This window comes from Perognathus longimembris, chromosome 14, assembly GCF_023159225.1.
Source record: "Perognathus longimembris pacificus isolate PPM17 chromosome 14, ASM2315922v1, whole genome shotgun sequence".
In the NCBI taxonomy this organism is placed as follows: domain Eukaryota; kingdom Metazoa; phylum Chordata; class Mammalia; order Rodentia; family Heteromyidae; genus Perognathus; species Perognathus longimembris.
The window spans coordinates 9332390-9359476 of NC_063174.1; the positions used below are offsets into that span (position 1 = coordinate 9332390).

The 27087-nt window shown below is 43.4% G+C and overlaps 1 protein-coding gene and 1 non-coding gene across 3 annotated transcripts; one reads left to right on the top strand and one right to left on the bottom strand.

Moving 5' to 3' along the window:
• Nucleotides 1–3233: 3233 nt before the first annotated feature.
• LOC125363257 (E2F associated phosphoprotein) lies at nucleotides 3234–25517 on the bottom strand. 2 transcript variants are annotated; one of them, XM_048362352.1, is made up of 6 exons: nucleotides 25338–25517; nucleotides 18075–18256; nucleotides 14988–15083; nucleotides 12152–12269; nucleotides 8712–8825; nucleotides 3234–3608 (listed from the first exon to the last, which is right to left on the bottom strand). In XM_048362352.1, exons 1-6 carry the CDS (start codon nucleotides 25409–25411, stop codon nucleotides 3332–3334), a joined length of 861 nt encoding a protein of 286 aa, XP_048218309.1. In that variant the 5' UTR covers nucleotides 25412–25517; the 3' UTR covers nucleotides 3234–3331. The 2 variants fall into 2 exon arrangements, with proteins under 2 accessions (XP_048218309.1, XP_048218310.1); XM_048362353.1 differs by lacking the exons at nucleotides 3234–3608; nucleotides 12152–12269 and having other exon boundaries at nucleotides 8755–8825.
• On the top strand, nucleotides 9600–9706 carry LOC125363746. The gene has a single exon (XR_007213327.1). It is a non-coding gene; the product is annotated as a U6 spliceosomal RNA (small nuclear RNA).
• Nucleotides 25518–27087: the final 1570 nt, after the last annotated feature.

The window sequence follows — 27087 nt, forward strand, 5'->3', positions numbered from 1 at the left end:
TTCAACCACTCTGGAAAGTGGTATGGAGATTCCTCAGAAGGCTAAACACAGAGCTCCTCTACAACCCAGCAGCCCCACTTTTGGGCATCTACCCAAAAGATTACAAGCAAGAACACACTAAAGCCACCAGTACAATTTTGTTCATCACAGCACAATTTGTCATTGCTAAAATATGGAACCAACCCAGATGCCCCTCAGTAGACGAATGCATCAAGAAAATGTGGTACATATACACAATGGAATTCTATGCCTCTATCAGAAAGAATGACATTGCCCCATTCGTAAAGAAATGGGAGGACTTGGAAAAAATCTTACTAAGGGAAGTGAGCCAGACCCAAAGAAACATGGACTCTATGGTTTCCCTCACTGGGAATAATTAGTACTTGTCTAGGATAGTCCTAGCAGAAGATCTCAATAGCTATGCCCATATGAACACATAAGATGATGCTAAACAAAATGAACTCCAAGTTATGGAAACAAGTGGTATATCATTGTTGTTGTTATTTTCAACATGCCATGTGAAACCATGCCCCTTTTTTTTCGTATTTCTTTCCCATGGTTTTACCCCTGATATCACTGTAACTGATTTTAGTACTCTAGATATTGTATATACGTGTATTGGAACTAGGGAAGGGAAAGGGAATACCAAAATAAAGAGACAAAGGATAAAAAGACAAACCAATGCAACAGTAATACTTACAAAACTATATGGTGTAAACCAACTGTGCAACACATAGGGGGAGGGGGAAATAGGGAGGGGGAGATGGGGGAAAATGAGGGAGGAGGTAACAAGTCGGCTAAGAAATGTACTCACTGCCTTACATATGATACTGTAACCCTTCTGTACATCATTTTGACAATAAAGAAATTAAAAAACCCACAAATGTGATCATTACCTTACTTACGTAACTGTAACCCCCAAGCTCATCACTTTTTCAATAAAGACAAAAATTTTTTTAATACAAAAAAAGATTAAATTTAAAAATAATGTACATAAAAATAAATAAATAAAATACTCCTGTGGCACTGTGGCTCAAAGTAATAGTGTTAGCCTTCAGCAAAGGAGCTCCAGGACAGTGCCCAGGCCAAGTTCAAGCCCCACAACCAACAACAACAAATATATATATATGTATTACATAATATATATAATATAATAAAATGATATAGAAGGAATTAGGCATGAATATAAGTAGTGTGAGAAAATATTTTAATGGTAATGGAATATTTCTGTATCTTTTTTGTTTGTACTGGTATTGAGGCTTAAAGTCAGGGCCTCAGCACTGCCTCTTAGATTTTTTTCTTCAAATCTAGTGCTCTACCGCTTGAGCCATAGCTCCACTTCTAGGTATTTAGTGTTTAACTGGAAATAAGAGTCCCATAGATTTTCCTTCCCAGGCTGGCTTTGAACCATGGTCCTCAGATCTCAGCTTCCTGAATAGCCAGAATTACAGGTATGAGGCACCAGAGCCTGACTTTTGTTGTTGTTTGGGGTCTTTTTTTTTTGGTTTGAGACATGGTCTCACTATGTAGCCCAAGCTCCCAAATGCTAAGATTATAAGTATAAGCTACCATACCTAATTTAGTTCTATATCATGATTGCAGTGCTGGTTATATGAATCTACACAACTAAAACAACCTAAAAGTAAACACATGTATTATACTAACATCAATTTTCTAGTTTACCAATTTGTTTTCTAATTTTCCTACTATAGTTAGGTAAAACTTAATCACTGGGAAACTGAATTTAAAGAGTACACATAACTACTCTGTAGTATGCTTGCAAACTCCTGTTAATTTATAATTACTTAAAAACTTTTTTAAAAGACAAAAAATTATTTTCTATACAACATTTGAACTTTTTTTATTTTCTGTGCTAGAGTTAAATCCAGGGCCTTGCATGCCAGGCAAGTGATCTACCATCACTGACCTGCATCCCCAATCTAGAAAATAATTTTTTAGATATCATCTAAATGATTAAGAAAATGAACACCAAGACTGGGAATGTGGCTTAGTGGTAGAGTGCTTGCCTAGCATACATGAAGCCCTGGGTTCAATTTCTCAGTACCACAGACAGACAAAGCTGGAAGTGGCACTGTGGCTCAAGTGATAGAGTGCTAGCTAGCTAGCACAGAGAGGCTCAGGGACAATACCCAGGCCTTGAGTTCAAGCCTCAGAACTGGGGGAAAAAGGAAAAGAAAAGAAAATGAGCACCACTGGTATACAGTACTGGGATTTGAACTCAGAACCTCACACTTGTTAAACAGATAACTCTAAAACTTGAGCCACTTACCTAGTCTCTTTTTGTCTTAAAGATAACATTTCACGTTATTCTTAGGCTGGCCAAACTGCTATCCTATTTGTGCTTCCATTTGTCACTGGGATGACAGGCTGTGCCTGTACCTGGGCCAGCCATTGGTTGAAATATAGAATATAAAAAATTTTAAATATTTTTAGACAGTAGATGCATGGTGGGTGGGGAGGAGTGTGCTGGGGTTGGAACTTATAACCTGGGTACTGTCCCTGAACATTTTTTTTTTTGGCCAGTCCTGGGGCTTGGACTCAGGGCCTGAGCACTGTCCCTGGCTTCTTTTTGCTCAAGGCTAGCACTCTGCCACATGAGCCACAGCGCCACTTCTGGCCATTTTCTGTATATGTGCTGCTGGGGAATCGAACCCAGGGCCTCATGTATATGAGGCAGGCACTCTTGCCACTAAGCCATATCCCCAGCCCTCCCTGAACATTTTTGCTCAAGGCTAGCACTCTACAAACTGAGCCACAGCTCCACTTCCAGCTTTTTTGCTGGTTAACTGGAGATGAGAGTCTCAGACTTTCCTGCTCAGGCTGGCTTTGAACCACGATTTTGAGATCTCAGCCTTCTGAGTAGCTAGGATTACTAGCCAGCATGAACCACCAAGAGCTAGTATAGCCACCAGCACCTGGCTAAACCTCTTTTTACACAGTTCTTAACCTCAGGTATTTTGCTAAAGCAACAGAAAATGTTCTCAGGCATTCAGAAACAAAGATTATTTATAATTTGAGAACATTTTAATTCTAAAGAGCGTTCATAAATAAAAAGCCCCCCAATTTCCAAATGTCCATCAAAAAAGGGAATGAATTCTCAGCCTCATCAGAATTCATGGAAAAAAAAAAGCCGAAAAGAAAAAGGAAGGGGTAAAAGATAAAGACTGATAACCATTTTCTTTCATAAAGACAAAATACTGCTTCCACAAATAAGTCATAATCATTTAATGATATGAATAGGTAAAAGGAAAGTAACTGTCCATATTTGCCTTGTAAATCACACTGGGAAACTAAATGCCAGCTATGCTGTTTAGGAATGGCTTGCTAAAACATTGAAAAAGTGAAAGACTTCATCCTTGTCATAGACTGCCACTTCAGTGGAACATTCTGTGCACATGACTGGATGGTAGATTTCCTCCTCTTCTGTCTCTGCCTGCTCTGCAGGATCCTCACGGTTAGACTTCATCTTCTTATAGCCCCGCCTTTTCTTCCTGTTTTCTGGAGTTTTATACCTTAGAATCTCCTCTTTGTTGACAGAGCAATTCATCACAAACATGGCTCTATATTGAGTTTTGTAGGATTCATGCCTAAGAGGAAAATGAAAGACAGACTTTGGATTTATGTTTTAATTTATTTCTCAGATAAAACTTGACAACACCAACATCTCACTGAAATACAAACCAAAATGAAGACAAAACAGAAATAAAACAGAAAATTTAAAGTAATGCGAAAGAGTTATTTTAAAAGTGGGGAGACAGGGCTGGGAATGTGGCTTATTGTCAGAGTGCTTCACGCATGAAGCCCTGGGTTTGATTCCTCAGTAACACATATACAGAAAAAGCCAGAAGTGGAGCTGTGACTTAAGTGGTAGAGTGCTAGCCTTGAGCAAAAGAAGCTCAGAGACAGTGCCTAGGCCCTGAGTTCAAGCCGCAGGACTGGGGAAAAAAAGAAAGATAAGAAAAGTGGAGGGGGGGGAGGGAAGGAAAGGAGGGGGGGGAGGGAAGGAAGAGGGAACAAACAGTACAAGAAATGTACCCAAGGCCTAATGTATGAAACTGTAACCTCTCTGTACATCAGTTTGACAATAAAAATTTAAAAAAAAAAAAAAGTGGGAAGAAAGCCAAGCACCCACCAGTGGCTCACACCTGTAACCCTAGCTACTCAGGATGCTGAGATCTGAGGATCAGAGATTGAAGGCAGCCCAGGCAGGAAAAGCCGTGAGACTTTTTGTTTCATTTATTTATTGCTATTGTAAAGATGACATACAGAGGGATTACAGTTACACAATTCACATAAGAGTACACATATTGGAAGTGAAGCTATAGCTCAAAGTGGTAGAGCACTTGCCTTGAGCAAAACAGCTTAGGGACAGTGCCCAGGGCCTGAGTTCAAGCCTCATAAACAATTAAAAAAAAAAAAAGCAACAACAAAAAACAGTATTATCTTTTTGAACAGTGTCACCCCTTCCTTTGGTCTGTTTTTTTTATCCCTTCCCAACCACAAGGTGAATAGTTCATTTTTAACGTAGTATCCAGTATCACTGCCACATTTATTCACTCTTTGTCCCATTTCTGTGTCGCAGCTTATCATCACAAAGAAAGAAAAGTGAACAAACAAGACAAAAGGAAATGAAAACAAAACAGCAACAAAGAAAAAAGGCATTTTTACTTCCTGGAGCTCACTTTTTTTTTGTTTTACTTTAGTCATTTATTTAAGTTTATGTTTGCTCTGTTTCTATTGTCAAAGTGATGTACAGAGGGGTTACATTTTCATATGTAAGGGAAGTACATTTCTTTTTTGCCAATCCTGGGGCTTGGACTCAGAGCCTGAGCACTGTCCCTGGCTTCTCTTTGCTCAAGGCTAGCACTCTGCCACTTGAGCCACAGTGCCACTTTGGGCCATTTTCTATATATGTGGTACTGAGGAATCGAACCCAGGGCTTCATGTATACGAGGCAAGCACTCTTGCCACTAGGCCATATCCCCAGCCTCCTGGAGCTCACTTTGATAAATACTATTTTATATGGTCAGACGCGCACAGCTATTTCACCTATCCTCTTCTAAGAATACCCTCCTTTGATCTCACTCAGTGTGAATGCTTACAGACCTGTATAATTTATCATGTTCTGGTGTTATTTATTTTAGTCATTCAGTATGTTGAATTGTAGATTTATAGACACATTCTGGGTATCACATACGAGGAAAACCACACAATCCATGTTTCTTTAGGTCTGCCTTACTTTGCTTAATAATTTTTTCCAAGTCTTTCCATTTCATTACGAATTGTACAGTATCATTCTTTCTGATGGATGATGAGTAGAATTCTATTGTGTATATATACCACATTTTCTTGATCCATTAGTCCACCGAGGGGCATTTGTGTTAATTCCTTATATTGGCTATGGTAAACGATGCTGCAATAAGCACAGCTGTCCTGGTAGCTTTAGTGTGGCCTTGTTTGTGTTCTACTGGATAAATGCGCAGAAGTAGAATTTCTGGGTCATAGGGAAGTTCTACATTATCTTCTTCTATTAACCACCTAAAAAACATAAGTGAAGCTGTGACTCAAAGACAGTGCCTAGGCCCTGAGTTCAAGCTCCACAACGACAAAAAAAAGTTTTTCCTTAAAAAGATCATGTCCTTTCACAACACCTATTCAAAAATAAGTACAGGAAAAAGGGCTGGGGAATGGCTCAAGAGGTACTGTGCCTGCTTAGTAAGCACAAAGCACAAAGTTCAACTCCTAGTACTGGGGCTGGGGATGTGACTTAGTGATAGAGTGCTTGCCTGGCATGCATGAAGCCATGGGTTTGATTCCTCAGTACCAAATAAAAAGAAAAAGCCAGAAGTGGCATTGGGGCTCAAGTGGTAGAGTGCTAGCCTTGAGCAAAAAAAAAACTCAGGGAGATTAATCAGGCCCCGAATTCAAGCCCCGGGACTGGCAAAAATAAATAAATAAGTAAATCCTAGTACTACCAAAAGAAACATAAAAGCTACTTTTTATACAATACATACTGAAAATTATCTGTAGCAAAATAGAGCACCAAGGACAGAAGTATAGAAGTCTATAAAAAATTCTAGCATAATTCGCAGGGAAATTGACAGGACTAGAACAAATCACGTTGAGCAAGACAAGCCAAGAATAGAGAGACAAACAGTGCGTGGTCTCCCTGATATGCAGGTGTTACAAATTGCGAAGAGACAAGACAAAGCAAACAGGACCCAAGATACCAATACACAGTGAGACCAAAAAAAGGACAGTCTTGGGAAAAATGCACCAAAAAGTAAGACCCAAGCACTACTTCGTATGTACCTAAAACAACATACAAACTGAAAAGAACTCCAAAGATAAGGAAACAAAGTATGGACACCTTCTTAATTAGTCTTATAGTATTTAGAGGACCCTACATTGTTTACCTCACATATGGTGCACATCTGAAGGAAGCTGGGAGGGGGGGGTCATAGAATGAGTGGAAAGCTGGTTAAAAAGAATACAGTAGAGGGGGCCACACGCTGCAATAGATATTGATGAAAGTGAAAGCGAACTAAGCAATGCAAGGGCAGTGGGGGGGGGAAGGAGTGAGAGAAAAAAATAGGGAACAGATTATACTAAGCACAGGAAAGAAATGTACATATTACCTGACCTTGAAGAAATTGTTTTGTTGTTAATGTCCATAGAGTTCATAAGCTTTGTAGACCAGAATGAAAATGTCCGTCATTGGGAAGGTTAAAGAAAAATGATGAAAGCCGGGGGAGATTTAGGGGGAGGGAAGGTGAGAGAAAAATGAGGAAGGGGGTAACAAGTATAACAAGAAATGTACTCACTTACTGTAATGAAAATGAAATGTAAATGGTCCTTCAACTGAGGCCTTGCAAGGCAAGCCAGCTAGCTATGCCATGTTTGTAGGTGCTGAAGCTAGGTCAGTGAAAAACTAAGCTATTTATGTTAGGTTATAGCTTTTACAACTAAGGTAGTGGGCTGGGGATATAGCCTAGTGGCAAGAGTGCCTGCCTCGGATACACGAGGCCCTAGGTTCGATTCCCCAGCACCACATATACAGAAAACGGCCAGAAGCGGCGCTGTGGCTCAAGTGGCAGAGTGCTAGCCTTGAGCGGGAAGAAGCCAGAGACAGTGCTCAGGCCCTGAGTCCAAGGCCCAGGACTGGCCAAAAAAAAAAAAACTAAGGTAGTAATGAAGTTCTGAATGTTCCCAAGGCGTACTTTTCTAGCTATTCTCTTGGCCTGTGTCTGGCACCTACATCCTTGATGATTGTTCTTTTGATCCATTCTGGATTTTTTTTTAAATAAATAAATCTGAAAAGCAAAAAAGAAAAAGAAAGAAAGAAATGTACTTACTACCTTAAGTATGTAACTGTAATCCCTGTACATCATTTTAAGAATAAAAAAAAAATTCTAGCATAGTGGCAGACCCATGTAATCATCACATATGGGAGATAGTAGGCAAGAGGATGCTAGGTTTAAAGCTAGCCTAGCTCATACAACAAGACTCTGATTCCAAGAAAAAAAAAAGGAATTTCTACCTATCTTAAAACGTCTTTTTCTCGGAGCTGGGGATATGGCCTAGTGGCAAGAGTGCCTGCCTCGTATACATGAGGCTCTGGGTTCAATTCCCCAGCACCACATACACAGAAAACGGCCAGAAGTACCACTGTAGCTCAAGTGGCAGAGTGCTAGCCTTGAGCAAAAAAAAGAAGCCAGGGACAGTGCTCAGGCCCTGAGTCCAAGGCCCAGGACTGGGAAAAAAAAAAAGTCTTTTTCTCAAAATAAAACAAAAAACAAAACAACCAAAAAAGCCTTTTGCTAAGGATAGCGATCTAAGCCTGTAATCTCAGCACTCAGGAGGATGAGGCAGGAGAATCACAAACCTGAGGCCAGTCAGGGCTATATGTAATGAGAACTTGTCTCCAAAACTCAGTTTCTCTGATTTTGTGTGTGTGCATGTATGCCAGTCCTGGGACTTGAACCCAGGGCCTGTGCACTGTCCCTAAGCTTTTGTACTCAGAGCTAACACTCTATTACTTGAACCACAGCTCCACTTCTAGCTTCTTGGTGGTTAAATGGAGGTAAGAGTTTATTGGGTTTGTCTGCCCAGGCTGGCTTGGGTCTCAGCCTACTGATAGGTTTTTTTGTTTTGTTTTGCTTTGTTTTTGCATGGATCTATGTTGTAGTATTTTGTCTTTGGTGAATTGGTAATTACATTTATTAAGAGGTTTTACAGTACTGATTTTTTTTTTTTTTAGATTTGACTATTATCTAAGAATTCCAACTAGGAGTTCACAGGCTTAGGAGTCTACATTATAAGGTGCTGAATTAATAGAGATTATCTTAAAACTTAGGCTGATTATTTGGTTACTGTATATGTAATTGATTTGTTTCATTCATGCTTGTGTATATTCACACGCCATTTTGCTATTGCATCCCCTTTGCATTGCAGGCTTTCATGCTACTCTGTGATCTGTTGATGATTTTTAGCCACCAGTTAATGATGGGTGGTAGGGAAGGCCTGCAGCCCTTGGTGTTCAATCCAGATACTGGACTCAGCCTACTGATAGTTATGATAACAAGTGTGAGCCACTAGTGCCTGGCTTCTATTTCTGATTTAAAATATGGGCCATCAAGTTTTTTGTTGCATGTGCGTGCACGCGCATGTGCGCGTGTGCATGTGATTACCTTTGACAATCAAGGCACAGAGTGGTCATGCAAGCAGGACAATTCAAGACGGCATCACTGTTTGGAACTGGCTGTTGTTGCTGGTGTGCCCTCCGTAGTCCAAAACCATGGTAACTACAACAGAAAAGAAATTAAAAGGGAGAAACACATTAAAGGTAAATCTTGGTCTCTAACATAATTCTCCAACAAAAGGAGCTAGTATTCAGAGAAATGGCTGATTCTAGAAATACAGCATAAAAGCAACCCAAAGCAGGTAACACAAAGTGAAGAAGTAGTAAAACACAACAAAACAAGAGAAACTTTGTCAAAGGGGAGCAGGAGCCAAATAAAGGAGCTTGCAATGTCAAACTGAAACAACTTGAGCCCCAAAATAAAATAGCATGGATTATAACTCAGTTTAAAATAGTACATGCTAACTTAATGACTGGATAAATAAATGGCAGTGAGAAAATAAATCTATTCAGAAAAACTCCAAATAGCTTCTAGAGATACTCCCCAGGTATTTTGTTAAGTCTGGACTGCACCTAGTGACCTACTTTCAAAGAATACAGGTAGTGGTACATGTCTAGAGTTTGGTTGCTTTTTTTTTGGATTGTTTTTGTTTTTTGTGAGAACTAGGGCTTGAAATACAGGACCTGAATGCTATCTCAGCTCTTTTGCTCAACAGTAGCACATTTCCACATGAACTATAACCCCACTTCTGGTTGATTTGTGGTGTTTAATTACAGATAAGAGTCTCATGGACTTTCTTGACCGGGCTGGCTTTGAACCTCGATCTCAGATCTCAGCTTCCTTGGCACATGACTATAATCCCAGGTTGAGGCAGGAGAGTTGGGAGTTCAAGACCAGACTGGACTACAAACAATTATTTTTAAAAAACATAATCTCATGCTCACTTCAGCAGCATGTATACTAAAATTGGAATGATACAGAGAAGATGAGCATGACCCCTGCACAAGGATGACACACAAATTTATGAAGTGTTCCATTAAAACAAAAACATAATCTCAGTCTAATTATAAGAAAAACATCAGAAGGACCTTCTTCATACTCCATGATGCTCCTCAAAGCACTGAAAGTCCCCAAAAATATGGAAGTAGATCTAGAATGCTGTTTTTAGGCTAAAGGGGACATGACAAGTAAATACATAATGGTATTCTAGGCAGAATCCTGAGACAAGAATTGGACATCACCTAAAAACTAAGGAAATATAATAAAGTACAAACCTGAGTCAGGAATAATTTATGAATATTGGTTCCTAAATTGTGAGAGCTGTACCATATGGATGCAACAACAGTGTATGTAACAACTGTATATGCTGGGGTGAGGCAGTGGTATATGGAAACTCTTTGTATCATCTGCTCAATTTTTCTGTAAATATGTAACTCTTTTTTTTTTTTTCCCCCGTCCTGGGGCTTGGACTCAGGGCCTGAGCACTGTCCCTGGTTTCTTTTTTTTTTGCTCAAGGCTAGTAGCACTCTGCCACTTGAGCCACAGCGCCACTTCAGGCCATTTTCTATATATGTGGTGCTGAGGAATCGAACCCAGGGCTTCATGTATACGAGGCGAGCACTCTTGCCACTAGGCCATATTCCCAACCCTAAATATGTAACTCTTAAAAAAAAATAGCCTTCCATCCAAGCCCGGCGCCAGTGGCTCATGCCTGTAATCCTAGCTACTCAGGAAGCTAAGATCTGAGGATCACAATTTGAGGTCAGCCCATCTTATCTCCAATTAACCACTCAAAAATTGGAAGTAGAGCTGTGGCTCAAAGTGGTAGAGCACTAACCTTGAGCGACAGAGCTCAGGGACAGCATTCAGGCCCTGAGTTCAAGTCCCATAACCAACAAAAAAGAAAAAAATAGCCTTCCATCAATGCAGTAAAGTTACATTAATAAAACAGGAATGGAAACTCAAGTTCTTAAAGACTTCTGTTTGTCATTATCAACTGTATTTCAAGATGCTAGAACAGTGTATAGCATATATTAAATGCTCAAAAAAACTTGCTGGTTGAAAGGTTAAAGTATGAGTCCATTTATGAAGACATTAAAATACATCAGTATTTATTTACTTATATATATTTTATGTCAGTATTGGGGTTTTAACTCAGGGCTTGGGTACTATCTTTGAATCTACCACATGAGCCACACCTCTACTTTCAGTTATTTGGTGGCTGATCAGAGGTAAGAATCTCATGGAATTTCCTGCCCAGGCTGGTTTCATAGCACAATCCTTAAGAGCTCAGCCTCTTGAGTGGTTATAGTTATAGGTGTGAGCCACTGGCACCCAGCCAAGAGTACCTATTTTTCTAGAAGACTTACAGAAAACTGAGAGTACTGAAAAAAAGGAAAATAACTTGATAATGCTCGCAAACTCTTCAAACATTTATAAGGAAAATTCCAGAAAATACATGACACATATTTCATAATGTTAAACACCTCTAACACAGCACGTTTCAACACCAAAATCCCAAGAAAATAACTCAGTCTTTTATTCAGTAACTATTTACTGTCTTGAAATACTGTGCAAGATACAAGGATACAGAATTGAATAGCCAATCACGAAGCATGGTCAAAGGTCTGCATTTCAATTTCCCATGAGATTCTCTAGCACAGGCAATTTGGATAAGCACTGGGTAATGGGGTACGCAATATGCAAAGCTCAACTTCAGTTTTTGGGGGAAAAATACAGCCTTCATATCAAAGTTAAATTTGTTACTCATTGTATTTTGTTGATAGGAATGTAAAATGGTTCAGTCACGTGTCTCCTCAAAACGTTAAATATAGGGGTGGGGATGTAGCTCACTGGTAGAGTATTCACTTAGCATCTTTGACTCTGGGCTCAATCCCCAGCACTGGGAAAAAAAATACAAAAATTAAATGAGTAAAATATGGAATTTCCATATAATGTAAAGGTTCCACTCCGAGGTACGGAACCAAAGGAACTGAAAGTACAAGTCAGGTACCAGTGGTTCACATTTACAATCCTAAGTAGTCACTTAGAAAGCAGAGAGTGAGAAAAATCACAGTTTGAGCCTACTCTGAACAAAAAGTTAGTAACATCTCATGTCAACCAATAGCTGGGCATGGTGGCACATGCCTATTATCCCATCTATAAAGGAAAGCATACATAAGAGGATCAAGGGTCAGGCTGGCACAGTCCAAGACGACCCCCACCCCCGCCAAAAAAAGCTGAAAGGACAGATTAAGTGTTAGAGTATCTGCCTAGCAAACATAAAGCTCTGAGTTCAAATCTCCCTCCCAAAATAAATCATGTAACCGAAATTTGCTGGTATTTTCTAAATAAACTATTCAGGTTTTTTTTATACAAAAAAGGATGTGTATATATTAAAAACATACACATATATAGCAGAATATGTACTGGAAATGCTTTTTCAGTATTTGTTTCTAAAGATTTAAATATTAAATTTTATCTCTTACCCTCTTCTCTGTGCATCAACCCACGCTTGGTCTCTATTATCTTTTTCAGGATCATATAGTAATTCATCATTTGTTGGAATCCTGTGCCGTTTCTTCTTTTTTTTCTTGGTCACTTGTGCTAATTTTCAAAAGATTAAGGACATGGCTAAGTATCATGTCTAAAGTTCACACTTCTTAAACTTAAAAGAAGCAATCTACTTGTTTATATTACCCTAAGAATATTTAAAAACCATTCCTAAAAGAAATATATTGCACAACTAGCAAGAAAAAAAAAAGATGACAGAGGGGCTAGGAATGTGGCTTAGAGGTAGAGTGCTTGCCTAGCATACTTGAAGCCTTGGGTTTCATTCCTCAGTAGCACATAAACAGAGAAAGCTGGAAGTGGCGCTGTGACTCAACTGATAGAGTGCTAGCCTTAAGCAAAAGAAGCTCAAGAGCAGTGCCCAGGCCCTGAGTTCAAGCCCCAAGACTGGTTAAAAAACAAACAAACAAACTGGTTAAAAAAACAAACAAACAGGTTGGGAATATGGCCTAGTGGTAAAGTGCTCGCCTTGTATTCCTCAGCACCTCGGTTCCATACCTCAGCACCACATATGGTGAAAAAAGCCAGAAGTGGCGCTGTGGCTCAAGAGGTAGAGTGCTAGCCTAGAGCAAAAAGAAGCCAGGGACAGTGCTCAGGCCCTGAGTCCACGCCCCAGGACTGGCAACAAAAACAAAACAAATAAACAAACAAACAAACAAAAAACTAGTATATCAGCTGGGCACTAGTAGCTCACATTTGTAGTCCTAGCTACTTAGGGGACTGAAATTTGAGGATCTTGATTCAAAGCCAGCCAGGGCAAGAAAGTCCATGAGACTCTTATCTTTAATCACACACAATCACACACACACACACACACACAGTGTAGAGTTGTGGCTCAAAGTGCCCTGAGTTCAAGTCCTACAACCAATAAAAACAAACAAAAAACTAGTATCTCAAGAACTGAGTTTAAATGATAATTTACAGTTTCAAAAAGGCCACTCAGGGGGCTGGGAATGTGGCTCAGTGGTAGAGTGCTTGCCTAGCATGCATGAAGCCCTGGATTCAATTCCTCAGTACCACATACACAGAAAAAACCAGAAGTGACATTGTGGCTGAAGTTGTAGAGTGCTAGCCCTGAGCAAAAAGGAGCTCAGGTACAGTGCCCAGGCCCAGGCCCAGAGTTTAAGTCCCATGACTGACAAAAAAAAAAAAAAAAAAAAAAAAGGCCACTCATAACAAATCAAAAATGAGAGCTTTTTTTTTTGTCGGTCATGGGGCTTGAACTCTGGGCGTGGGTGCTGTCCTGAGTAGCTAGGATTAAAGGCGTAAGCCACAGCTGCCTGGCAAGAACTATTTTTGATATATAAATTCTCTGTAAGATCACATATATAAAGTACTACCAAAATCAGGGGAAACAACTCAAACACTAAAAAAAAAAAAAATCTAGCTGGGTACCTTGACAAGCACCTCCAGGTACTCAAAAGGCTGAAGTAGAAAAACTGCTTGAGCCAAGAGTGGCAGATTGCATGCCTAATAGTCACAAGGTGCTGATTTCAGTCCTCGGTACACACATACAGGCATGCACACACGCGCGCGCGCACACACACACACACACACACACACACAAAGTATGTGGTCATTGACATACATTGGACTTCTGTTGGTGGTGGTGGTGGTTGTAGGACTTGAACTCAAGGTCTGGGCATTATTCCTTGGTTCTTTTGCTCAAGGCTAGTGCTCTAGCACTTTGCCATACAGCACCACTTGGCACTTTTCTGGTGGTTAACTGCAAATAAAAGTCTCACAGACTTTCCTGCCTGGGCTGGCTTTGAACCATGATCCTCAGATCTCAGCTTCCTGAAGAGCTAGGATTACAGGCATGAGCCACCAGCAAACAAATCCATTGGACTTTTTAGTCCCTGGGGCTTGAAGTCAGGGCCTGGGCACTTTTTTTTTTTCCTAAAGGCTAGTATTTTACCACTTAAGCCACAGTTCCACTTCCACTTTTTGGTGGTTAAGTGGCAATGAGAGTCTCATGAAATTTCCTGCGCAGGCTGGCTTCAAACTACCATCCTCATCTCTGTTTCCTGAGTAGCTAGGATTACATGTGTGAGCCAGCAGTACCTAGCAGCAAGTCAATATTTAATTCATGATACATAAAACCAAAAACCTTCTTTTACCACATAAACACATTACTACATATTCCACTGCAATTCCTGTTACAATTAAATCAGTCATTTCCAACAAAGTAGGAAAAATCTCATAGGAAAATGTAAGTAGAGACAAGTTGTAGGCATAAAAAAAAAAATATGAGGAAGCTAAAAGACTGAATGGGGAGGGCTGGGAATATGGCCTAGTGGCAGGAGTGCTCGACTCATATACATGAAGCCCTGGGTTCGATTCCCCAGCATCACATATACAGAAAATGGCCAGAAGTGGCGCTGTGGCTCAAGTGGCAGAGTGCTAGCCTTGAGCAAAAAAGAAGCCAGGGACAGTGCTCAGGCCCTGAGTTCAAGGCCCAGGACTGGCCAAAACAAAAACAAAAACAACAACAACAACAAAAAAGACTGAATGGGGAAAGAGTGCTAAGCCAGGAGGTACTGCGCAGGACTGGCCTCGCCTCCCTCTACCCCCAGACTGCCCATACAGCACCACCCAGTGCCATGCATCATTCTGCACTCCAGATTTGCTGCTCACATCCACCGCCTGCCATTGTTCCTAAAAGATTAAACTGAGAGGGAAATCCTAACGCCAAATAGTTGTTAGGTAAGCCTTCCTCAGAATATATACTCGTAAACAAAATATGTTACTTACCTGCTTTGTCTTCATCCTCAGAATCAGAATCAAAATATATATCATCATAGTACTTTGTTGGTGCTGTTCCAATTTTCTCATTTCCTGAGGAAGACCCTATTCGAGCCAGAAGTATAGTTTACAACCATAGGATTAATACCAAAAGGAAAATCTTCCCATATCTCTCTAATCATCTCAAAATACATGATACATACTATCATGATACTATCAACCTTACTCATACTCTCATCTGGATGGTGGAATTTTCTCCCACTGGTGACTTGCTTGATTGCTGTGCCCCATGCTATTACAGGGAATTGCCCCTCCGTGATGGGAATGCTCCACACCATGAGAAAATTCTTTCTCTTTCTTTTTGCCAGTCCTGGGGCTTGAACTCAGGGCCTGAGGACTACTGTCCCTGGCTTCTTTTTGCTCAAGGCTAGCACTCTACCACTTGAGCCCTAGAGCCACTTCTGGCTTTTTCTGTATATGTGGCACTGAGGAATCAAACCCAGGGCTTCATGAATGCTAGGAAAGCACTTTACCAATAGGCCACATTCCCAGCCCCGAGAAAATTCTTCTTTCTCCCTTCCTACAAATCTACTTACAATAAAGAAGACATATGTTCAGGTTGCCAGCATCCATTCCATCTCTCTATCTTTTAGCCATGCAGTGGGTATCTTGGGGTAGTTGGTGTAGGTGTGTGTGTCAAGGCTGGCACTCTACCACTTGAGCCATAGCCCTACTCCCTGCTTTTTGTGATTAACTGGAGAGAAGAGTCCAAGAGACTTTCCTTCCTGTGCTGGCTTTAAACAATCTCTTCAGATCTCCTGTTCCTAATTCTGACTAGGATTACAGGCATGAGCCACCAGCCCCTGGTAATATCGTATTTTAAAGGACAGAATGGAAAAAAGAATAAAAACTACACAGGAATTGAGTACCAGTGGCTCATACCTGTAATCCTAACTACTCAGGAAGCTGAGCTCTGCATATCAAGTTCCAAGTCCTCCCAGGCAGACAAATCCAAGAGACTCAATCTCTACTTAATCAGAATAAAGCCCGGACTAGAGAGACATGTAGTTCAAGTGGTAGAGCACCAGCTGTCAGTAAAAAAGCCAATTAAAAGGAGTTCAAGCCCCAGTAGCAGCACAGCACACACACACACACACACACCACCACCACCACCACCACCACCAGCACCACCACCACCACCACCACCAACAACAACAACAACAAAACTCCACAGGAAGAAAGGGTGGATCAAGAACTACTCTTCCATAAACTGGGTGCCAGTGGGTCATGCCTATAATCCTAGCTCCTCAGGAGGCTATGATTTGAGGATGAGGCTCAAAACCAGCCTGGGCAGAAAAGTCTGTGAGACTCTGATCTCCAAGTAAACACCAAAACAAGCCCCAAGTGGAGCTGTGGCTCAAGTAGTAGAGCACTAGCTTTAAGCAGAAAAGATCAGGGACTGTGCCTAGGCCCTGAGTTCAAGCCCCAGGATGAAAACACCTACACACAAAACCTAGTCTTACTCTTTCCTGCTGTACCCAGTGGCCACACCACTATTTATATGTATTTCTTTGCATGCCTGTAATCCTGTCTTCCTCTAACACCTGCTTAACTTGTTGTTATTATTATTACATATTTCATTTCTAATAAACAGCATATCACCATGAATATCAGTGCTGAGGAGTCCTACTTTCACAAACTACTTTTCATTTTACATAAACACCTCAAAAATGAGTCAAGCTGTAATCCCAGTACTTTGGACGCTGAAATAATATGACCATTAATTTCAAGCCAGCCTTAACTCTACAGTAAGACTCTCTCAAACAAACAAAAACACAGCCAAGAACCAGTGGCTCATGCTTATAAATAAGCCTAGCTACTTCAAAGACTGAGATCTGAGGATAATGGTTCAAATACAACTCAGACAAATTCCAAAAAATCGTTTCTCCAATCAGTGATCAAAAAGCCAGAAGTGGGGCTGGGAATATGGCCTAGTGGTAAGTGCTCACCTCGTATACATGAAGCCCTGGATTCAATTCCTCAGCACCACATATATAGTAAAAGCTGGAAGTGGCGCTGTGGCTCAAGTGATAGAGTGCTAGCCTTGAGCAAAAAGAAGTCAGGGAGAGTGCTCAGGCCCTGAGTTCAAGCCCCAGGACTAGCAAAAAACAAAACAAACAAACAACAACAACAACAAAAAGCCAGAAGTGGAGGTATGGCTCAAGTAATAGACTGACCTTGAAAAAGGCTATGACAAAGTCAAGTAGAAGTTCAAAGCCCTGAGTTCAAGCCCCAGTACTGACACCAAAGGGGGAAAAAAAAACCTCAAAAGAATATATGTTTCATTATTTATTAAAATACAACAAGGAGCAGGTACTGGTGGCTTAGACCTGTATTCCTAGTTTCTCAGGAGGCTAAGATCTGAGGATCTGGAATCAGTGCAGGCAGGAAAGTCAGTCCTATGGCTTGTAGGCAATGTCCCTGAGCCACTTTCAGCTTTTTTGAGTAGTTTATTGGAGATAAAAGTCTAACTGACTTTCCTGCCCAGGCTGGCTTCAAACCAGGATCCTCAGATCTCAGCCGCCTAAGTAGCTTGGATTACAGGGGTAAGCCAATGGTTCTAGCTCTGTAAGACTCTTATCTCTGATAAACTACTCACAAAAAGCCAAAAGTGGTGCTGTGGCTCAAGTGGCAGAGTGCTAGCCTTGAGCACAAAGAGGCTCAAGTACTGCATCCAGACCCTGACTGGCAAAAATAAAAATAAAAATACAACAGGAATTTGTGATGATACATCATTAAATCTGACATCAGTGCCATGTAACCCTAAAAATACTTTTATGATTACATGTGTCTTTTTTTTAATCTTTTAGTAACAACTACAAAAGGAAATAATACAAATAAACAATACTAAATACATATGACACACCCCATAGTCAGCAAATAAAACTCTGACTCAGGCTACTGAATACACTATTCTTCCACTTAGTATTTACTGAGCACCTATAGAAAGTGCTAGAGACCCAGAAGCCCACAGACAACATTCTTGCCTTTATGGAGCTTACAAAAACATACATAAAAACAAAACCAAAAGTTTACCGGTTCCCAGAGAAGATAACTTGTCCTCCATTGTTTTTATGGTGGAATTTAATTCGGCTTCCATTTCTTTTTCAAACTCATCTTCACTAGATGATTCACTTTCTCCAGTAAGACATTCTCTGATGAGTTTGCGTTTTTGGTCAGGGGTTCCATGTAAAAGCACATCCACTTCATCTTCAGAGCTAGCATGTGAAACACAAAGCATATTAATATTAAAAATATATATATGGGCTGGGAATATGGCCTAGGTAGAGTGCTTACCTCGCATACATGAAGCCCTGAGTTTGATTCCTTAGCACTACATATATAGAAAAAGGCCAGAAGTGGCTCTGTGGCTCAAATGGCAGAGTACTAGCCTTGAGCAAAAAAAATAGCCAGGACAGTGCTCAGGCCCTGAGTTCAAGCCCCAGGACTGGCCAAAAAAGAGAAAAAGATAATATATATATATACATCTACATATATATATATATATACATATGAGTCAAGCACTGGTGGATCAAGCCTATAATCCTACTTACTTAGGAGGCTGAGCTCTAAAGATCATAGTTCAAGGCTAGCCCAGCAGGAAAGTCTGTGAAACTCTTATCTCCTATTAACCACCAGAAAACCAGAAGTGGAGCTGTGGCTCAAAGTGGTAGAGCTAGCCTTGAGCAGAAAAGTTTAGGAACCGTGCCCAGGCCCTAAGTTCAAGCCCCCATGACTTGTTAAAAAAAGAAAAATTAAAATCAGCACTTTGGATACAGCTCAATTGACAGAACATTTGTCTAGTATCTACAAAGACTTATGTTTGATCCACAGCACCACAAAATTAATTAACTGGCTTAAAACTCCCTACTACACTGAGAAATTGGCTTAGTGGTAGAGTGCTCGACTAGCATGCATGAAGCCCCCTGGGTTCAAGTCCTCAGTACCTTATAAACAGAAAAGGCCAGAAGGGGTGCTGTGGTTCAAATGGTAGAGTGCTAGCTTTGAGCAAAAAAATCTCAGGGACAGGGCCCAGGCCCTGAGTTCAAGCCCTGGGATTGGCAAAAACAAACAAACTAACTAAAAACAAACATACAAAAAAATCCTCCTTACTATTTCAAATAGCAATTATCAATTGTTCAACTAATTCTGCCTATTTCCAAATATATCTTAATATCTATATAACATTTCCTCTCCTGAATGCTTATTTCTAAACTCACTGCCATTAAATTCTACATGAACATCATTTCTACATGTCATCTTGTTTTTGTTCATTTCTTTAGGACAAATGCATACAATTAGACACAATATTTTATTATCATGCTGCTTTCCAAAAGCACTGCACCAATTCATATTTCCATGAACATTAAAATTTTTCTCACAGAACTGGAAGGTTAACAAACCAGTTGAAGTAAAACTTGAAATATGCAAATAATATATACATAATATATCAACAGGATATATGTTAACAATGGTAATTAAATGCTACTTAAAAGGCTGGGTTAAGGATGGCTCAAGTGGTACAGTATACTGCCCAACAAGTGCAAAGCCCTGAGTTCAAACACCAGTACCAAGGGGGAAGGGCACAGAAATACAACAGAGAACTGCAAAAAGAGAGAAATCTAAATAATATTCCATACTCTCCTAAGCAATTTCTACCCATTTACCTTGCTTTCTGTGATTGGGTTCCCCCATTAACACATTTATAACATAAATGTGTGCATGTGAGTGTGTATGAGCACACTTTGCCTGTCCTAGAGTTTTAACTCAGGGCCTGGGTGCTGTCTCTGAGCTTTTGTGCTCAAAGCTAGCACTCTACTACTTGGACCACACCCCCACTTTCAACATTTTTGATGTTTAACTGGAGAGATGAGTCTCCTGGACTTTCCTGCCCAGGCTGGCTTCAAATCGTGATCCTCAGATCTCAGCCTCCTAAGTAGGTAGGATTACAGGTGTGAGCCACTGGCACCTGGCAGATTATGGCATAATTAAACCAGACATTAGAAGTGTTAAGAAACGAAATTAAATGCCTAAAACATTACGAATAGAATCAGCAGTACATAAGTAACATTGATATTAATGAACTAGTAAACAGTGAAAGAATATTTCAATCTTGTGCCTATCTTCTTCACAGAACAAAGTTTTTGAGAGTCCAGCAGAAGGTAAATCAGGAAAACACAATTCTCTTCAGTTAATCCCACTGATATTGAGACCTTAACAAAAATCTACTTCCAGAAAATGCCCCATTTGACAAATAAATTACCCCTGTTTTTACTCAAGGCCTCTTAGCTAAGCACCTTCAAGCCTCTGAGCTCTCCAATTTCATAGTCTCAATATACTGCCAGAATGTTACTCCTAAGGACTCTCATCTGCTTACTTATCCAACTCAAGAATCTTCCATTAAAATCCTTTGAGTGCAGCACTCAAACTAGTTTTGTAAGCCAGACACTAGAGACTCATGGCTACAATTCTAGCTACTTGGAAGGCTGAGAATATGATTCCAGGCCAGCCCAGGCAGAAAACTTCACAAGATCCCATGGCAACAGAACTTGGGTGTCATGGTGCTCTAGCAAGAAGCCTAAAATACATGAATTCAAATCTAGGCAGACACCTGGGCAAGAAGCAAGATCCTATCTCAAAAATAACCGGTACATTGAGAGAAGTGATCAATCACAATCTCACACACAGTTAAATTTGTTTGTTTTAGGATGTCCCTGGATTTTAAGAACTATTTTCCATGGGCTGGGAATATGGCCTAGTGGTAAAGTGCTCGCCTCCTATACATGAAGCCCTAGGTTTGATTCCTCAGCACCACATATATAGAAAAGGCCAGAAGTGGCACTGTGGCTCAAGTTGGCAGAGTGCTAGCCTTGAGCAAAAAGAAGCCAGGGGCAGTGCTCAGTCCCTGAGTTCAAGCCCCAGGACTGGCAAAAAAATAAAGTAAAATAAATTATTTTCCTACATTAATGTAACTTTATTTTTGTGAATATAGAAACAATGTATAGAATCAAAAAAGCTAAAATGTTACAAGAAAAAAAAAGTAAATAACCCATACGGAAAAAAAAAAAGTAAATAACCCATACAAAAAAAGGGCTGGGGGCGCAGTAAAATACCTGCCTAGCAAGTTCAAGGCCCTGTGTTCAAGCTCCAGTACCAACAAAATAAATAAATAAAACTCTCCTTTTTGCTATTATTATTAAGGTAAGTCTGACTCCTACTTATCTTATATATCACAATTACCCTCTCCCCACCCTTTAGTACTCAACCAGGGGCAATTTTGCCCTCATGGTACAGTTAATATGGCTCAAAACACTAGTGGCAAAGACAGAGACAACTAACATCTAGGAGATAGTCAGGGATGCTGTTAAACATCCAACAATGCACGATATCCCCCAACCAAAAAAAAAAAAAAAAAAAAGTATCTGAACCAGATGCCAGTGGCTCACACCTGTAATCCTAGGTACTCAAGGGGCTGAGATTGAGTTTCAAAGGCAACGTGGGTAAGAAAGTATATGAGACTCTCATATCCAATTAACCACCAAAAAGCCAGAATTGGACCTGTGGCTCAAGTGGTAGAGTGTCTTGAGTATAAAAGCTCCAGGACATTGGGGCTGGGGATATGGTCTAGTGGCAAGAGTGCTTGCCTCCTATACATGAAGCCCTGTGTTCGATTCCCCAGCACCACATATACAGAAAACGGCCAGAAGTGGCGCTGTGGCTCAAGCAGCAAGAGTAAAAAGAAGCCAGGGACAGTGCTCAGGCCCTGAGTCCCAGCTCCAGGACTGGCAAAAAAAAAAAGCTCCAGCTCCCGCCCCTGAGCCTCAGGATTGGGAGTATGCCCTGTCTGCTCTGAATCCATCACGGTGATCAGATTATGTAAACTGCTTGACCACCTGAGTTGTGGAACGTTCAAGGTTAAACCTGTGCCCTCCCACGAGTAGGCGAATCCGTGGGCCAATTCTAACTAGAATGATAGGTTGGTTCAAACAGATACTATGAGACAGATTGTAAGCGTGGCCTGGGGCACGAGGTCCCAGCTCCCAAGTCTAGGCTGCTGCAGCCCTGGCCGGTCAGTTCACTTTTTACTTCCCCAAAAAATCTTTTTACTTGGGGAAAAAGAAAAGCTCCAGGACCATATCCAGGCCCTGAGTTCCCAAAGCCCCATACCAGTATAAAAACAAATAAAAAAAGAGCTGGAGGATCTCTGTAGCAACAGACACAGGACAGTCTGTATCATGGCTGTCTTAATATCCATACCCTAGCTGTGATATTATATATATTTTAATACATTAATATTGGAGAAAGTGGGAAAAGGATATATAGGATATCTGTATTATTTCAAAAACTGCATGTGATCTACAATAACTATGAAATAAAAAGGTGGTTTCTTTTTTTAGTTTTTTAAATTTTATCATCAAGGTGATATACAGAGGGATTAGTTACATAAGTTAGGTAGTGAGTACATTTCTTGTCAAACTTGTTACCTTCTCCCTCATTTTTCTCTCACCTCTCCTCCCCAACCCTCCTCCCAATAAAAAAGGTTTTAAAAATAGATATTAAGCTGGGCACCAATAGCTCATGCCATCCTTGCTACTCAGGATGCTGAGATCTGAAGATCCAGGTTCAAAGCCAGTCCAGGCAGACAAATTCCAGAGACTCTTTTTCTTTTTCAAATGTTTATTGTCAAGGTGATGTACAAAGAGAGGGGTTACAGCCAGAGACTCTTATCTCCAATTAACCAGCAAAAAGCCAGAAGTAGATGAATGGCTCAAGTGGCAGAATGCTACCCTTTAACAAAAACACCAAGCAAGAGCACAAGGTCCTGAGTTCAAGCCCCCCAGTGCCAGGACATATACACACAAAAATGGAATCATATGGCAAGACTACTCTTCTTTGCAAATTTCGAGTCCTTGTAAGTATTTCAAGAAAAGCTTGTCCTTAGCACAGGCAAAAGAAATAAAACAGTTGTGGACAGGGACGAGAGAGGAAGCAGGGGGAAAACAAGGAAGGGGTGACAGTGTCCAAAAAAGAAATGTACTCATTACTTGACTTATGAAATGGTAATCCCTGTGTACAATACTCACCTTAAGAATAACAATAAGGAGGTGAGAGTGTGGCTTGGTGGTAGAGTGCTTGCCTGGCATGCATGAGACCCTGGGTTCAATTCCTCAGCACCACATAAGCAGAAAGCCAGAGTGGAGCTGAGGCTCAAGAGGTAGAGTGCCATCCTGGAGCAAAAAGCCAGGGACAGCACTCAGGCCTTGAGTCCCAAGCCCCAGGACTGGCAAAAAAAAAAAAATAATAATAATAATAATAATAGAATTATATATTTTCTTAAATAGAGATAAAACATTATGGGCTGGGAATATGGCCTAGTGGTAGAGTGCTCGCCTCGTATACATGAAGCCCTGGGTTCAATTCCCCAGCACCACATATATAGGAAAAGGCAGTAGCGCTGGGGCTCAAGTGGTAAGAGTGCTAGCCTTGAGCAAAAAGAAGCCAGGGCATACGCCACGTGGTTACTGTATATGATTTTCATACACTGGGTATTGTATATATGCCTACCTGATCTAGGGAAGGGAAAGAAAAACAAAGGTGTAAGCTATCACAAGAAATGTACTCATCGCCCTATTATGTAACTGTACCCCTTTTGCACAACACCTTGTCAACAAAATTTAATTTAAAAAAAAAAAGCCAGGGGCAGCACTCAGGCCCTGAGTTCAAGGCCCAGGACTGGGAAAAAAATAAATTATGAGCCCTGCACATTTTTATCAGCTATGCCAAGAATGCAGTGTTATGACCACTCTTCATCTAGGCCATTTCCCAGTACTGTTTTGGCAGTGAGCAACCTTAAGAAATGAGATAGTGTCTCTTTTCAAGATGTATTTACTAATGCTACAAAAGAGGTAGATTCTCTAAGTTCAAGTGTTCCTTAGCCACAATGCCAACATACTGGATGTGTGGCATTTATTTGCCTCAGTGGTATGATCCAGACGACAACCAACATAACACTCTCTGTGCTATGTGCACTCTTTTCTCTCTGACCCAGAAGTCTCATGTGTGCAACTAGCTTCCATAAAACAGTAGTTCTAAATTAGAAAAACAAAGCAGTAGTAGGCTCTAAATTAATTATAAAATAAAATCATGTCCTGACAGATATATCTGTAAACACTCAGTTCTTTTTAAAATAAGAATAGGGATGGGAATATAGCCCTGGGTTCAATTCCTCAGCACCACATATATAGAAAAAAGCCAGAAGTGGCGCTGTGGCTCAAGAGGTAGAGTGCTAGCCTTGAGCAAAAAGAAACCAGGGACAGTGCTCAGACCCTGAGTCCAAGCCCTAGGACTGGCAAAAAGAAAATTTCAGGTCATCTGGAATTATAACAGACAGGAAAGGAGGGAGGGAAGGAGGGAGGGAGGGAAACAAGGGGAGGAGAGGGGACAGGGGATGGGAAGAAGGAGAAAGGGGAGAAAGGAGGGAAGGGACCGGGAGGGGAGTCAGGTGGGGAAGGGAGAAAAGGGGAGGGGAGGAGACGAGAGGGAGAGGGAAAGGGGGAGGGGACTAAGAGTGGAGAGGGGAGGGAAGAGGGGAATGGAGGGAGGAGAGGAAGAGAGGAGAGGACTTAACCATAACAAAAACGCACAAATCCCGAAAGTACTGCTATATTCCAATGAAAAGGAATTGCTAATTGATGCCTGAGTGCACCTCCTTTCACCGACAGGACCATTAACTGAGACTTGTTCGCAAGTCACAAGTCTGGTAAGCTTCCTGATGCATTACCACCAGCGAGAGTCGCCGGGACACCTCTGGACAGCAGGGGTGGGAGTCGAGGGCTCCGGAGCTGGCCCGGCGGGCGGCAGAGTGCCCGTCGCTTGCACTAGGCCACACACACACACACACACACACACATCTCGGCAGCCGGAACGAGCCGGTCATGGTCAGAAAGGGCCTGTCGGCGGTTCCTTCGTTGCTCGTTGACGGCTTCGGTGGCCTGAAGACCGGGGGGCTCGGGACACACGCGACCCGGCCCCCGACTCGGCCGCGCGCTGGCGGCGGGGGCGGCGAGGGTGAGGGACCCGTCTCCGGTCACGCCGCTGGTAAAGCCCGAAACAGAATCCGACCCCGGGGCCCCTGACGGCTGGCGAGGGGGCACCGGGGGGGCTCGGGAACGCCTTCCGCGCGCTGGCGTGCTCCCCGGGTCCCCCCCGAAGGCAGAGCCGCAGCCAGCGGCCGCGGGGCGCCGGGCGGTCCGCACGGCCGGGGGAGGCGGCCCGAGGCCGGGCGGCGCGGGGGCCCACCTGCTCAACGCGGGCTCCTCGTCGCTCGGCTCCTCCAGAGCGTAGGGATCGTAGTCATCCTGGAGCCGGCTCATGGCGGCCGTCAGCGGCCCGCACCGCCGCGGACCCTCGGGAAACAAGGGCTTTCACCGAAGCATCCCGACCAGCACTTCCGCCCAAACAGCCGGGTCCTCCACCGGCGCCTGCGCAGACAGCTCACGAACCGGAAGTGGGGCCTGGGGGCGGGGCCCGCGGCGGGGACGCGCTAGTGAGGGCTAGCTTCGCAGCCCGAGGGAGGAGGGGTGACTCCGGAGGTGGGGTGAGGGCCCCGCGGCCGAGCGTCGGCCCCAATGCCCGCCCCATAATTCGTAATAGATAAGTAATAACTGAGTGCACGGCATCCTGGTACTGGGTAGTCTCTGAGACAGTGGTGGCGACGGATTGGATGGATCTCCCGCGGGCAGTGTTTCCCGGGACCTGCTCGGCGGGACCCGAGGCCACCCGGGTCACGGAATCGCGCAGGTTCCCAGCACCCGCACCGAGCCTGGGGCCGCCCGGCCTCAAGCCCGCCGCCGCGCCTGCCCGCTCCGGCCTCAAACCCGCCGGGTTACCGAGTCTGCCCCCCCGTGCCGCGCCTGTCGGTCCGACCCCGGCGACGGCGGCGCTCCCTCGCCACCTAAGGCTCCGCTCCACGCTCTTCCCCGGCTAGCACAGCTGTTGTCCCGGGGGGCCGGACGACCCCGTTTGCTGGTGGGCACCATAAGGGGTGAATCTCCTTCCCACCTCTTTAACACCGTCCAGCGGATCCGTGTGATGAAAAGCATGGCTGTTCCCTAAGAGGGAAGAAGATCTGCACTCAGCGCCCGGGCCCCCCTGGCTGGCGGCCTAGGGTGCCGGCGGCCGTTTGAACCCCATCTGCCAGCCTCGTTGGGCCGGCGCCCCGGCGAGGGGGCCTCCTGCGCTTCTCCACCCGGGCTGCATGGAAGCAAGCACCCCGCGGATCTCAGCCCCGATCCGCCCCACCCGGTGGCTGGGATGAGGGGTGCGAGTCACCAGGTGGTTTCTGCGTTCTTGATTTATTGCTGCCGGTCCTGAGGACTCGAACTCGGGGCCTGGGACTCGGCGCGCGGGGCTCGCGCTGCAGCGCCTGCGCCCAGCGCCCCTTCCAGCCTTCCCCGCTTGGGCGGTGCCGAGGCCCCGAGCCCCACCCCACCCCACCCCCCGTCAGCCCCGTCCCAGCCCCTTTTCCTTTCACTTTTCCTGTGTGTGTATCTGTGTATCCTTCCATCCCTTTCCCCCGGACGAGGAGGCCGGGACTCCACGGTCCGCGGTCTCCACCCGGATGCCGACAAAGGACTAAGCCTGCGGGCGAGGCGGGCAGACGGACGGGCGAGCCCAGCGGACACGGAGGCCGAGGGTGCGCGAAGGCCCGGGGCTTCCGGCCCGGCCCGCGCCGCCCCGCCGCGGCTCCCGCTCCCGGGCCCCGTCCCGACGGGTCCCGCGCCCCCGTGGGCGGCGGCGTTCGGGGCGGGTCGCCGCGTCCGCGCGGTAGGGTAGGAGCGCGCGGCTGAGCCGCGAGAGCTCCTTCGTCCACAGCCCGCGTGCTCGGGGATCGTCCAGGGCCGCGGCCCGTCCCCGAAGCCCGTCCGCCCTCTTCCCCCGGCGAGGAGGCGGCAGAGGGCCGGGCCGGGCTGTGGGGAATGGGGGAAGCGGGAACGGAAAGGGCTGACACGCCTGCCTTCCTTCCTTCCTTCCAGCGGTGGGAAGGGCG

Coding starts and splice junctions, on each gene's coding strand:
- LOC125363257 (XM_048362352.1), bottom strand. CDS start 25,411: ATGAGCCGGCTCCAGGATGACTACGATCCCTACGCTCTGGAGGAGCCG. Junction 18,257..25,337: donor GAGGAGCCCGCGTTGAGCAG/GTGGGCCCCCGC, acceptor TTCACATGCTAG/CTCTGAAGATGAAGTGGATG. Junction 15,084..18,074: donor GTTATCTTCTCTGGGAACCG/GTAAACTTTTGG, acceptor TGGCTCGAATAG/GGTCTTCCTCAGGAAATGAG.